At 43.6% G+C, this 14,953-nt stretch overlaps 1 protein-coding gene across 1 annotated transcript; it reads right to left on the bottom strand.

Annotated features, from left to right (window-relative positions):
* Positions 1–1,607: 1,607 nt before the first annotated feature.
* Positions 1,608–6,729, bottom strand: LOC131261416 (uncharacterized). Its single transcript, XM_058263444.1, has 5 exons — positions 6,494–6,729; positions 5,028–5,309; positions 3,947–4,678; positions 3,115–3,852; positions 1,608–2,995 (listed from the first exon to the last, which is right to left on the bottom strand). Exons 1-5 carry the CDS (start codon positions 6,522–6,524, stop codon positions 2,466–2,468), a joined length of 2,313 nt encoding a protein of 770 aa, XP_058119427.1. The 5' UTR covers positions 6,525–6,729; the 3' UTR covers positions 1,608–2,465.
* Positions 6,730–14,953: the final 8,224 nt, after the last annotated feature.

Here is a 14,953-nt window from a genome sequence, read left to right as displayed (position 1 = left end):
ACAAATCTTCCGTAAACATCGAAATTGCCTTAGTTTGTTTATTCTTTTACATTTTTTACTTTATTTTGGAAACTTTTTCAGTTTTTTTGTATCGTATCATCAAAATCATGACAGTGTGCCATGCCGATTACCGGTCTGGCATAATGTGTTTGCTAATACGTTTTCCATCGTTTTCGTCGATTGCAATTTTATGAAATACGTTCACACTAAATATTAGATTATAATTATACAGCATAGGTTTTCAAAAGGGTTGAATGAGCCATGTCTGGTACCGCTAGGCTGTTGTTGGTTTATGTTGCTGTCGTGTTAGTTGTTTTTTACTTTTCCGCAATTGCTGCTATTAGTTAGTAGTGCAGAAGGACTTTTCTCATCCCCTTTACTATTCGCCGTAAACATGCAGGTAATTTCTTTGGGAACGAAACTTTCTAAAACCCTCTGAAAATAGCCTGAAAATGGGTTTGGTTGTTGCATTGCGTCGTTATGTAGGGCGGTGAGAGGTTGTGTCACGTCCATCGTCAAGGTTTCATTTTCACATGTCCATCGCTTCCCTTCAATCGGGGTCGTCTCTGTCTAATTGAGAGATTTGCAAAGATGTTCAGAACCGGCTTCCCTGGCAAAGTAGTGGAACAAAATCGTAACACAACGGTAGGGATTCCATTTTCCGTTATTCACTGGAATGCGCGCATACAGCTCTTACTTGACACTGTTTGCAAAGTAACGCCGCAGTTCGCTAGAGAAACCGACCGTCTTAATACTATTGTGCTATTGGTTTTCCTCTACGACCAAGCGGTTCGATTTTGAACAGCAGCAAAGTGTGTGTCCGTGTTCTAACTAAATGGTGTCTGTTTGTGACGGTCAGTGAATTACTCTATATGACTCTAAGATTAATTGGTTGGACAGTAATTAATTTTAATAATTAATTTCAGTTGTATTGACTGGGCTCTTGGTAGTGCCTTCCTTCTGCTTGCTTCCGCGCGCACACACCCAGGGTCGAAGCCTACTTCCTGTTCTCATCCGGCATCGTTTCTATGAAGCCCATAAAATCATCGACCAGAGTTTTTGAGAAGAGAATCGAATAGGACCACATCTCGAGATTGGAAATATTCTGCAGCACTCCACTTCTCAAACCAAGCCACATTGCGAAAATTTTATCAATAAAGTTACTCCATTCGGTATTGAAATGATACTGCAGTAAAAACATCAATCGTTCCTCATAATAGCGAGCGCCCATCAGTATTTAGTTGCTTGCCTTCTGCTTGTTCTATATAAGTTTCCGATGCATCATGATTGCATTACATTCTATCATGCTAAGTGTATCATATCATTCAATGTTAATCTGTTAAATCGTACGTACTGTATATAGTAGGTTTGCGTTCATCAAAATATGTTGATTTAAAAATCTTCCAAGATTTAATCAAATGGTCAATCGTCCCCTGAATTACGGACGTTTCCCGCGCTCGTAACCCAGTGATGAAAAAAAATAAAACGCGACCTTTTGAAGCATGCTCCCGGTCGGTTGTCTTGTTTCTAATGTTTCATTCGTCGGCAATTGGTATTTTTAAATGGATTTTTTTCCAAATCATAAATCATGCTTCAACACAGTCATATAAAAGATAATTGTACAAACTTTTATTTCCATCTAAGCTTGTTTCTTGTTCACTCAAGCAAAACGATTTTATCATACAATAAGGGCCTTAGACTTCGCACATAACGCCATCCATCGGGAGAGTGCTGAATACTAGTTGTTATGTTCGGTTAGAAGAAGTAAGACAACCTTTTAATTGATACAAGCGTGATTGATGTTCCGTAATACGCACAACAATCTTTCGCATAGAAAAAAAAAGACAAAACCTACTTTTCGGGATTAAAACATACGTCATTACTCCCGCTGTCGCTATTATAATGGATTAAAATACAATCTGAGTGCACGAAATGTGCACAACGAAAACTTTAGTGCGATACGCGGCTTTAATGATAATTAATTGTCCATTACCGATCGATTACTCGATCAAGGATGAAACTGGTTATACAAATATCTTAAACAAAAAAAAAGTTGCCTAGTCACGGCTAGAAAGGTGAAAAGTTGTTTTACGTTTAACTTTTAACTCCGGAAATACCACCATCAGTGCGGTAAAAGCCACGTAATTTTACGACCATATCATATGCGAACCAATCAGTTGTCCAAAATGTTTACTGCTGTCCTATTACCTCCCTTCCGAAAAAGGAAATAGGATGGTATCCACACTCCAAGGACTCCCTCCTGCGTCTATTGTGTATAGAGTTCTCATAAGGGGTCAAAATAAAGTTATGTCGGTCAGATCGGGCACCCTCTGGAAGAGGGGTAAAATTAAAACATACCGTCAATGTCACAATGTCAGAGTATATGGAAAGAGCATGGAGAGTGTGCGCGTGGTTGGGATGGAGCGGAATAGGTGGTGACTATTATGGAGGCGCGCAAGTGGCATTTAGAACCGTCGGTTTTGGTTGCCACCACCGCCGCCGCCACCACCACCACCCTGGCGATTATTTTGGCCCATCCGGTTCGACTGTTGCGAGCCATTGAAGCGCTTTCCGCCGAAATTGCCACCCAGGTTGTTCCGGTAGCCGCCACCCATGTTGCCACCGCCGCCGCCACCACCGACGTTCTGTCCAAAGTTACGATTCACACCACCGCCCATGTTGTTGCGATTGCCGCCCATGTTGCCGCCGGCATTGTTGGAACTACCGCCAAAGTTGCCGTTGTTCGAGTTGTTGAAGTTGTTTCGTTGGCCACCACCACCACCGAAACCGTTACCCAGGCTGTTCAGACTGGGCAGTGGAGGGTCTCCTCCGGTGAACGGATTGTTACCGTGTTGACCACCGTTGGCCAGACCCTCGCCGAGATTCTTACCGGAGATAAATGCCAACCGGAGCAGATCTTGGAGCACCTGCGGGTTGCTGAAGTCGTTGCCAGCGTTCGGATTGAATTGACTGCGCGGTCCCTGCATGCCAAAGTCTGTGCCAAAAAGTACGGGAAAAAATATGGTAGAGGGCGAGCGTTAACGCTTGAAGCAAGTCGCAGCGGAAATGATTTCGCCCGCTTGGGCTCCCCTTCTCCACCGTTTGTATACTTACTGGATGGTCCGCTGAAGCGGCTGCGCTTGAGTGGCGGCGGGCCGCTGGAACGATCCGACGAAACGTTCTCCAACACGGCCGGGTTTTTGTCGATGATCTCCTGCATAGCCAGCGAGATCTTTTCGTCATTCTCCTTGAAGATCTTCTTATTGATCTTACCCGTCACCGATTCCACGTTACAACGCACCGGACGCTGCTTCTCGTCCAGCTTCAGCACCTTCTCGGCAATCTCCTTGTCGCGGAATTCGATAAACGCCGTGGTGCGATCCTTCTTGACCACGCACTCGATGAAGCCGAACTTGCGGAACTTCTCGAACAGCTTCTCCTCCGTAACGGCCAGATTGAGCCGCACGACCTTGATCGACTTTTCCGTGTCGAAGTACGTGTCCTTGCGCCCGGGGAACACGTGCAAACACTTGCTCTGGAAGTGCTTTCCATTGAACGCCTTGATCGCTTCGTTTGCTTGCTCGCGGCGCGCAAAGTAGATCAGCGCGGCCATAACCATCGATGTCTGGCTCTGCTTGTACGAGGGAATGTTGGGCGAGAAGATGAACTTAATGTGCCCTCCGTAGCTGGAGAAATACTGTTTGATTTCGCGCTTGTCCGCTTTGTACGGCAGATTGGCAACGTAGATGGGCCATAGCTTCGCCAGGGGCTGCGGTGGTGGGCGCTGCTTCTGCTCTTCACCCTCCTCACCGGTGGAGTTCTTCTTGATCGGTGGCAGCTTGATGTCCAGCACTGTTAAAACAAAAACGACAGAAGAGAATGAATATACGACATTTAAGACGATCATTTTCTATCAAGTTATGTAAGACTGTGTGTGCGTACTCACCTAGTGGGCCATCGTAGCGCTTGACCACAATGGTTTTCTCCGCGCTGGCGGTTTCGTCCTCTTTCTTCGGCATGGGCAGCGCGGTGCACTCCAGGGCGCGCTCGACCGAGCTGGCCTCCTTGAAGCACACAAGACCGTGCTCGTCACCAAACTTGCGCCGATTAACGAAATCGATCTCACCGTACTGCTGGAAGTGATCGTAAAGGATCTCTTCCGTGACACTCTTGTCCAGCGACTCGACGTACACGCTCGTCTTGTAGTTCGGGATCATCGTAGCGATCACGTGGTGCGCGTGGATGCGCTTACCCTCGAAAATCTGCTGGTTCAGTTTGTCCGCGGCAGCCTTCGCCTCCTCGGCCGACTCGTAGAAAACCTGCGCGGCGGGACCGAAATTGCCGGTCGTCACGCGCACCTCCGTCACGGTGCCAGAGCTCTCGACTGCCTTCTTCAGCTCGTCCTGGGAGTTGACCCAGTTCTCGGGAATGTTGTACATCTGTACACGGTTCAGATTACGGAAGAATAATTTCGCAGCCCGCAGCACGTCAATGTGCTGGTTCTGATCATGCCCGTGACATTCGTACACGTTAATGCCGGCCTCAGCGATCTTCTTCATCGCTTCCTCCTTGTCCTCCGGACTTGTGCAAGTCACGTAGGCTAGGGGATGGAACAAAACCACCGACTGAAGCTTGGCCAGCTCCTTGAACTTTTCATACACATCCTCTTCCGTGACATCTACCAAAACATACCATCATCATTATCATCATTGACATCGTCATTACCATCATCATCATCATCACAATCAACATGCACGAGGCGCGAGAATCAGTGGATGGAATAAAGAGAAAGAAGAGAGAAAGAAAAATAGAAACCAAAATAAGGCGACAACCGTTCGTTTTGTTTGTTTGTTTGTTTTTTCTCAACCATTCACGTGCAAGCGCAGTTTAGGGGCCGCCAAAACGATGGCGGCACCAGGGCGCTGCCGCGTGCGGCCAAACAAGAAACAGCAACACACTACTATCGACAAAAATCGATTTAGGATTTATTTTCAAAGCAACAACGAAAAAAAAGTGGGAAAACTTACTCTCATTGTCAACTACATACACGAAGACATCCTTCTTCATGTGACAAATGACGATGTACTCAAGGTGCATACGCAGCCGACGTCCGCGGAAGACAGAGTTATCATGCTCCTTGAGAGCCTTTGTTGCCGTCTCCTTATCTTTGAAGAGCAACAGGGCTAAGGTGTACTGTTTGTAGTGGAAAATTTCCACACTTTCCACTGGGTGGTCCGTAAAATGCTCCCGCAGTTCCTCCTCGGTGGTGTCGGCTGGCAGATTGCCAACGTTTAACTTTTTTTTGTTGTCTGAAAACAGAACGCACAACAGAGAGACCATACAGAAAACAATTTGTGGCGAAACACCGCGCTACAGTCCAACAGTTTCGAAATGTTCGGCTCCATCGACCGCTAGGACACTCCTCCGATGCAGGATGTCGAAGGGCCGTGAAACAACTCTTCATTCGAGGGGGGTGGTGGTGGTATGGATGTTGTTGGTGGGAGGGCACCCAGCAACTCTACTCTAATGTGTCAACAATATTTAAAACTTTTTTAGAAAACATTTCTCCTGGTGACCACATGAGCATGCGTGGGGTTAAAGCACCACCACTACCTCTTGCCCGGGGAAAATGCAATAAAATGGCTGATTACTTTGAACCACTAGCCCGTCAGCTAGCGGCGGGATTATGTTATCGATTTCTGTTCTTTTTTCCAGCGAGAAGCTGATTTTGGCAGCGATGAAAGAAGCGTCGTTTCGGTCGGTGCTGTGCTGTGAAGTAAACAATTCAAGAATTTGGTTTTCATAGAAGGTAGGAAGATTAATGTGTACAACACAGTCTGCGTCGCCGGCATCGTGCATCAATAACCTAAAAACATTTCATCTCGGCGATGATTTAGTTCCGTTCCGGTCAGCTAGAGAATCACCACTCCTTTTTGCGGGGTACACGAACATCAACATCAAGCGCACGCACAAACACACATCTGCAGCTTCTGCTTCTGTGATTGGTTACAGCGAAACGGTATTACCGCTTCCGGGGGCCTTTGGTTTATCCCTTCGACGGTCACCGAACCGGTAATAAAAGCAAAGAATTTTCACTGCCGCCGCCATTGTTCGATTCGCTTGAGAACGAAGATGCCGCACCGGCAAATACCACGAGCCCCATTCAAAGATGATACTGTTACGATAATGCGACTAGCGAAAACTATAGCCTCCCGATGGCTTACGAAAACACAAGCCTGCGCAAGGCAGAATGAGCCTTCCTTGCATGCAGCTAGCCGGATGTATCCCATCGTCGTACATGTCGCCATCTTTTATTTTTGGGTTACACAGCGTCGTCCGTGCAGCGAGTTCCGAATAGCCTGCATTAACAATTCTCGTACGCTAACTGTGATCGCTGGACGCCTTCAAGACGCTCCTCATCATCAACGCCAGCATCGCCACCCTAGATAGAACAACCAGTGCCATCTTTTCACACACACAATGCCTTACTCACCAGCTTTCATAGTCGAGGGATTTTCTGCCATGATTTTACACTTCCAAGAATACTGTTCCGAGTGTAAGTTTTAGCACTTCTTGCTGCTGGCGAATGTTTCGTACACTTTTTCCACTTTCACCAAACAGAAAGCTTCACTGTTCACCACAATTTTTGATCAAACAACGGACGTCGTAAAAGTAATGCGTACGCTCTGACACCACTTAACCCGGCGGCTTCTCTGAAAGACTGCTAACTCTGTCTGTCGATTGAGCGGTGCATCGTCGCAAATTTTATGCCTCGAAGCTGACAGCATTTTCTACTGCACGATGTACCCCTGAACGGGTACAGCTAGGGTCCAGCCACTGGTGACGTCACTAGAGCGCAAAAACTGCGTGTGTTAGAGCGAAAAAGAAATAGCCACGACGCGCAGCATCCACACATAGGGTAGGAACTCGGGAAAATGCTGGGTGTATCCGAGTCGTGCTGTCAGTTGGTGAGTTTAAATGGTCGGGTAAAGATGAAATGAAAGGAGCACTTTTAAAACGATTCTCTTTTACTCTGTTTTATATTACTATAGAGTAAGCATTAAATTCGATGTACATACACAAACAAATCACATCAAGAACTCAAATAAAAATACCATAACCATACCATCATTCTTTTAATTGCTTTATTTTGACTACAGTATCTTGTATTCATTTCAACCGTATGTGTATGAAGTATTGCCATAAGAAACTAATACAGTAGATAGGAAGCTGTGCGTCTAGGTGGATGGCACTTTCCATGTAGAGCAATGAGTCTTTCGTGAAAGTTTTATTCAACTTTTTGCTTGTTGGTAACATCGGTAACATCGTCCGTAGCCCGTGTGCGGTAGACAAACGCTGTCGAAAGTGAAAAATAACATGGAGGAAGGTAGAGAGTAGGGTACAAATTTTATTTGCTGTCCGAAATTTACGCCTTTTTCCAATCCTTTCATGTTACAGTATCCATTTTCCTCGGCGTGCCTAGCGCATCTAGTTGAAGCAATCTTCTGAACGCATAAGTTTACGATATAGAGCAACAATAGTGTAGAAGAGAGAAAGAGAGTGAACTAACGATAGAAATGTATTGATGTTTTTAAATATGTATGTCCTGTGTTTTAATAGTTTTCCCCTTTTTTATGAAAGTTTAGTAGGCGCACATAATTAAAAAGTTGCAAAAAGCCTAAAGTGGTATAAGCAGATGCTGCAGCTCATCGTATGTGAACTGTTCTAAACTCTGTTTCCAACTAAGAACCTACACACCGCATGTCGCTTCAGCTACGTTATTGGCTACATCCATTCAACTAACTAAAACTTCCATGTAATAAAACTAAATAACAAGCATCCTGCCATAGCGAGGTCCCAGATGTAGCAGTAACTTTTCCTGCGTCCAATCCGTAAGATCATTGCTTGCTTTGGTCAGTCCTAGGTAAAAGAAACCGGACCTTTTCGATCATCAAATCAAACCTATAAAAATCACAAACACAAGAAAGAACAAAACGACAAATCTAAACGTGTACTTCTAACGGAAACTCAACAAACCAGAACCACAACACGCCACACGGTGCTGATACACATGAAAACTAAAGCAAGTTGATCTGCAGCTGTAATTATTCCGCAAATACGCCAACCGAGCAGATGAAACTCGCTGCTGAGAGCTATGCAACAGTGCAGAGAAAAAGGACGACGACGACGACGACAACAACAACGATCACAACAGCCGATCGAAAAAGGATCAGTGCTAAAAAGTTCTAATAACAATACATTCAAAAGGCACTTTTTTAAAATTACGATTACAGTGTTGCTCTTGCTGAATGGTAATTCTGCTGTGTGTTCATACATTATGCTGAAACATTTGCGCAACTACTTAGCAGGCCACGAAACTGGGTAACATACTGGGTAACAGTACCGTACCGGTACATCAAAATGTAATCATCCACCGACTGGCATTCACTTCCCGCGGAGTGATTTTCGTGGACCGAATGTTTCGTTCCACAACTGAACAGGCTGTAAAAAATACCCACCACGTGGTAACGGATATTTTTGAAAAATCCGCAGCCTCGCCCCAATTTTAAGGGGGTGTTATGACGAAAACTTAAATAAGAAATGGGGGTGTAATTAATCCATATGTTCCAGATGGCACTGATATGGGTAAAAATGTACCAAATAGGGAGGAGATGATCCTCCCGAATTGTTAGCGTTTAGTTCGGGAGAAGAATTAATGTGTCCTTCTAACCATTCCAGGCTGCTATAAATGGCCGAAAATATATATACTGCAGGTATATTATCTGGTGTTTAGTCCTACGATTTGTCGTCGTCCTTTTTTGAGAGAAAAGACTACCTTTCTTCGCACCGGACCAATATATCTGCTAGGGGTAGAACCATTGTACCGCTTTTGGCCATTTCTAGATGCTGTGTTAACGGGTGTAGTAAAAAATCGTTGCATCTCTACTGGCCTTTCGTTTTTAATGCGTTTGTTACTGACCTTCATTTTTGTTTTATAGTTTCGATTGAAAAAGTGTATACTTTGCACCAATTGTTCTTATCCGTGTGTCTAATACCCACTGTAAGCCAGTTTGTTTCGTTAAGCATAAGAAACAGGGGCCGTCTTCTTGTAATGTCCTCCTAGACCAAATCCTCATACGTTGGGCGTACAATTCAGTACACGTTGCACCTGGGTAATTGACTATATCGTTATGATTCTTTTTTTTTTTTGGTTGCTTCTACTAACAATGCCTGCATGGAGAACGTCCCTCCCATAAGCTAGTTGTGTTCTCTCCCATGCAGAACCTATCCCGACAATTTTGGTTTTTGTTATAGCTTCATAGTTTTCTGCTGATGTTCTCTTTCTCCAACGGTTTGCTCTGAACGGGGGCTTCCATAGGAAAGGTTTTCGGGCCGGATGGGTTGCCCAAAGCCAACATTGAACCAAGGATAAACGCATTCCCTGCAGCAGGCGAGAGAACTCGATGTCCTAATATTTCGACAGGAACAATAGAACCTTTTTGTCTTTCTGGGGGATTACAGATGAAAACATCACGCATGTAAGTTATCGTTCTGCGCTTACCAATGTTGCTCTTCCTCACTTTTCTTTCCGCCCTTTGAGGTATCCAATTATTTAGCTAACTTTCTTAGACGTTTTCTACTTAATACGTATATAGTTTGTGTTCGCTGTTTCTGGCGCGTCTGACGATCGCCACTGTACTTAGTGTTTAGTATGTTTTTTTGCTGGGCTTACACACCGCAAGAAGTGGTAAATATATGTAAGTATTTTCAGTTAACCCGCTACTACTTTTACTAAATTTCTAAGTACTTTTGATTTGAATCTATGGGCTGCTTATCTCATCCTCGTCTCAAATATATTATTATCGCTCATCAGCTTTAATTGCTTGCAATTTAATTGCTCTTCGTTAAACACCCCCGGGGGGACTGGAACCGTACAAGGATTCGCTATATTTTCTTTAAATAATCCTGTGTTTGTTGTCCAAACTTGCGCCATAATATGAGAAGGGGGATGGAGATTCGTAAATTTTTCTGCTTCATACTTTAAACTGGCCTTTTAAGCACTATCTCTCAATACTCCAGTATCCACTGCTGGATTTGTGTCAACACTATCGAAAACTACGGTTCATTTCCAATCTATATCCTATAAAAACTAACTTCAGCTTGCTTATTGAATATTGGAAGGCGTATTTATCTGTTTTTTTTTTTAATTTTTTTTCTGTCTTCTGTCCTTTTATATTGTATATTTCTTATCGCTCTCGTTTACAGTGTCTTCACTCGCTTGCAATCGGTATTGCATCTATCATTAGAGATATCCTATCATTGAATTCGGTATATAAAGTGTTAGTTTTTCAATATAATCTTCTAAATATCACTACTGTTTTCGTTAACGCATTCATAAGGATGGTAGGATGTTACCATCCTTAATATATATATATATATATATATTCCTGTAGTTATCAATCGGCTAACTGGCATTGATGTACGGTATTCTCGTCACATAATACTTCTACTGGCCGGTACACATTGTCGATTAGTTAGCGACTGGCTAAGGAAAGGCCAATGCAGAAGGGGAATTGAACAACACTACAGTATGCAATACCGTAGTATGTGCTCAAACAGATGTTTAGAACCGATGATAGATTGACGTGAAGAAAGCGCCAAAGTGGACGACCCTTTCCAGGTTATCCACATGGTGACGGGTACATAGGACCATTTTTGTCGTCGAAGAAAAGAGTCGATGCAATTTGTGCGGCGAGCAGATGGTAGAAATCGAGAAAACATCAATGCAAGAACACATTATATCATTAGTTGGCCGATCAACGTCGGTAAGGCCTAGTGGCGGCATGCGGTCAACGTAAGTTTTTTGATAACATATATTCAAGTTTTCGGTTTTGTAGTTGTTGAAATAGCGTAAAGGATTAGCATTTGTTTTGCTTTCAGTTTTAAAGATACTGATCGGTTGTTTTCTGTCTTGCCAATTGCGAAAACCAAATTAACATATCTTATACGAGAGAGAGAGAGCCGCCTGTACTAGCTTTGCAGTTATGTCACAATAACCATAGGTTGTATTGGTACTAGCGAAGAAAATAATCCTACCAACAGAGCAGACGAATAGCATGAACATTGGTTAGCTTGGTAGCTGACTAGTTGAATTGAATATGAGATTAACATCACTTCATATGAATCGGCAATGTAATAAAACGGGATAGTATAGTAGGTATAGTTAGTAATGGTAGCAGCAGTAGTACTGGTGTAAAGTTAGCAGTGAAACTTTGATAGCAAATACGAATAACGAGGTGTTAGTATAATAGATAAGTGAAATCGGTAACCTTTAATATATGCTCTACATTCAAGTGGATGCTTGTTAGTTTGAAACGTTTCGCGATCGGTATAGTCGGTATATAAAGATTTTATCATCAAACACACTACAAAACTGTATTAGGTAATGCGCTCCTTGATGAACATGTTTTGTTTTTATGTTTTAAATATCTTATTTACATGTCTCTATCCTGTGTCCTGGTGACTGAACCAACTGCCACACCATGTCCCCGGCATCCGATTTTCTCGTCCGAGCCAAATACCGATTTCACTGGTCTTTCAAAAGCTCCGGCAGAATAGGTATGGCAGAAGGGGGCGTTTGGCACCAAAATTTGTTATTTAAATAGGTAGTATTTTTTCATCTTGTAAATATAGTATATATATATATATATATACTAATATATATATGTATATATGTTTAAGGCCAGTTATTGTTGTTCAATACAATTTCTTAACATACTTTCTTTTTTACTCATGTGTTGCGTGTACTGCTCATGTTTTGTCTTTATAATGTTTTAACAATGGTTTGCTAGGTATTGCTTATACAATGTTATCTGTTTGCCGTTAGTTAATGAAGTATGTATGTGAAGTCATTCATTTCTTTTCCGTCCAAACTACCAAGAACACTGTAGGTATAGTGTCATTGTTTTCTTCCTTAGCTTTCTTCTCAGTTTGTTTCGTTGCACCGTATGAATCGCGTACCAAAAGTTTTGGATATCCTAGTATTTTTTTTTTGTTTTTCCTATACAAACCGCAGCCAGTTCTTGTTCTCTTCATCTATGTATATATGTATATATAGTAATTCATAGTTATTGTCCTAATGAAATCTTATCAAAAAACCAAAGAAAACATCCAAAACAATCAACGTACAAACGGGTTTGTTTTTGGCTTACTATTATTATCAATCTTTAAGTTACTGTTCATTTCGTTAATCATTGCTCTTATATTAAATACCTTATCGTAAGGATTTAGAATAGTAGTAATAGTTGAAATAGAATAGCAGCAGCCCTATTTACTTTGTCGTCCACCCGGCGACGCGAACCAGCATTCTCGCCGATAGCTACTGGCGCGCCACCGAGCTAGCATATCATAGATACCTTTTGTTGTTAATGTTCTTGTTGTCTTTAAAGCCATGTTTGTGAATCACGTCCTTTCACACAAAAAAGATCGTTGCAGAAGTTCCACGTTTGGGCGTACCAGTTGACACTACACCGCTCGTCGTTAATAGTCTATCACTTTGAAATGTTTCACATTGCTATTTTTCGATTTTTTACAGGGAGTCGTTTCCCTCTTCAACCGCGCTCAGGGATTTCTCAGCAGATTACGTTTTTGTCCATTTCACTTTGCATTCCGGTATACATAATGTGCATAAACCTGGCAATTAAGATGCCACTATTTCGATTGCTGGGACACCAACAACTGTGGTTTAGAAATTATATGTATCTTCTTCGAAGGAAGTGATGTCTCTATCTATTAGCATATTTCATTTTAACATTTGCAGGAAATAAGGCAAGTGCTGTGACACTCGTCGTTGAAAGCACAATGTGTTTTTGCTTCGCCATCTTTACGGCATTCATTTGTCAGTTACGTTTTGTTGTTACTCCGGCAAATGGGATAGGTAGTATACGGTAGAGTCGGTCCATATACTAGGGCGGTGCTGTTGGTGCTGATCGTAAGAAGTAGATGAATTCATACGTGAGGATGAAGCTGCATGAGCTGCCCCGTCCCCGACGCGATCGCCGTCGCTCAGAGATCGTCCTGCGGTTCAATCTTGTCCTCGCGCGGTAACAGCACCAGGTACTGGCGGTCGATGTCGTCCTGCCGTTCCATCATTTCCGCCCGCCAGGATGCCTCCGCGTGATCGATACTGGCGGCAGCAGCGGCCGCAGCAGCAGTAGCCGCCGCCACGGATGCATCCGAGCGCATCATAATGTCGACCGCGTGGCAGTCGTTGTTGTTCGCCGACTGCAGGCTGGAGAGATGAGACGGATGGTGTGGACCTGGCGGCACATTGCCACCACTAGCACCCCCGCCCCCTCCGACGGAAGCGATGGCTGCGATGTTGGTGCTGGCCGTCTCGTAGTGCGAACGCTCGTTGCCATACAGCATGCCGCTGGTGATGGTGTGTGTGGTCGGTTGATACAGCCGATCGTGCATCATCGAGGGCGAGTTAAGCGATGGCTCATACTGCCGGTTGTCCAGCAGATAGGAGCTGGTGATTGTGCTGACCACCGGGTAGTAGTGTCGCTCGTCGCCGCGGTAAGAGAGCGGAACCACGGGCGGTGCGTTCGAGAGACTCCCGCCGACGGCCACGGAGTCTGCGGACACGACAGCTGTAGCCGACGAGACGAGGCCGCTCGGATCGTACATGCGCGTGTCACGCGGCATCATGCTGGCGGCGAACTCGTACCGATCGTCGCCACGTGGCACTGGGATGTACTCCGACTGGAAAGTGTTGTCGGTCGTGATTACCGTCGTCGCCGCAGTGGCCGGAGCAACTGCCTGAATGGTGACGGGTACGGGCAAAGCCGGTGTCGGAGTTATCGACTGGTAGTATCGCTCATCGTCGAACGTATCTTTGGAGGTTGCCAACACGTTATTGCCACCATCCCACCAAATCCCAGTAGACAACGCGACCGCGTACCCAAGGTTCATACCACCGCAGCACAGAAGCCAAGGAACACACGACAGGTGGGTGGATGAAAGAACATCAATGACCAGTAACCAACGAGGTGGAGGGTACGGATAACCGGGAATTTCGTCATCGTAGGGTTTGTTGCAAATAATGTAATAAGAACAATAAAAGTCAGTGGAATTTTGATTTACGACAAACAGTGTACATCCGTAAATTCGCGTCGCAGAATTACTGCAAAAATGATTGATGTTCGCAAACCTTTGAAAAGAAAGGTTGTGAACATCGATCGTGTACTACACAGAATTCGACAATTTACGAAGATGTTGGATGCACATGTTTGATCAATTTTATTCAACATTCCCAAACCCAACTACGTTACACATGGAAACCATGCGCAATAGCAGCCGGGTCGGTGTCTAATCCAATGCTTTCACTTAATCGGCCCATATTTTACTTTCAACATCTAAATTGCTACAATTATATCACACATATCACAGTCGTATATAATGTTGGCATTCGGTGAACACCACTCGAAGCTCTTTGGAATCTTTCGTTTGTTCGAGCATAGCGATATAAATTATTTAAATGTATATAAATATTAGAAATCTTTATAAGTATCATATAGACCTTTACTTACAAGCCCCCTTTTATATTTACCACTGATGACGTTGGTCTTCTCCGCAGGCTAGATGGGGTTGGAATTTCTTACAATTGATTAAAAGTTATTCTTTACCATGAAAACAATATAATCCCCCATGGAGATACTTCTCCATTCCGATGACACTAAAAGTAAGATCAAAGTTGATTAGTAGCTAAAAGTCCTTTAAAAATTGGTCTCATTGTTTCTGCCGTCAAAAATTGGTCCATTTAGGAAAAGTTGTGGCATAAAGGAGAAAAGAAAACGAAATGGAAAGGATTGATTGAAAATGGCTTAAAGAGAGATTCGATGGTGATGGTGTTGTTTCGGTTTGAATTAATAAAAATTAAATAAGATTTTCT

The sequence above is a fragment of the Anopheles coustani genome, chromosome 3 (assembly GCF_943734705.1).
Source record: "Anopheles coustani chromosome 3, idAnoCousDA_361_x.2, whole genome shotgun sequence".
NCBI classification, from domain to species: Eukaryota; Metazoa; Arthropoda; class Insecta; order Diptera; family Culicidae; genus Anopheles; species Anopheles coustani.
This window is presented reverse-complemented; position numbering and strand designations above follow the sequence as displayed.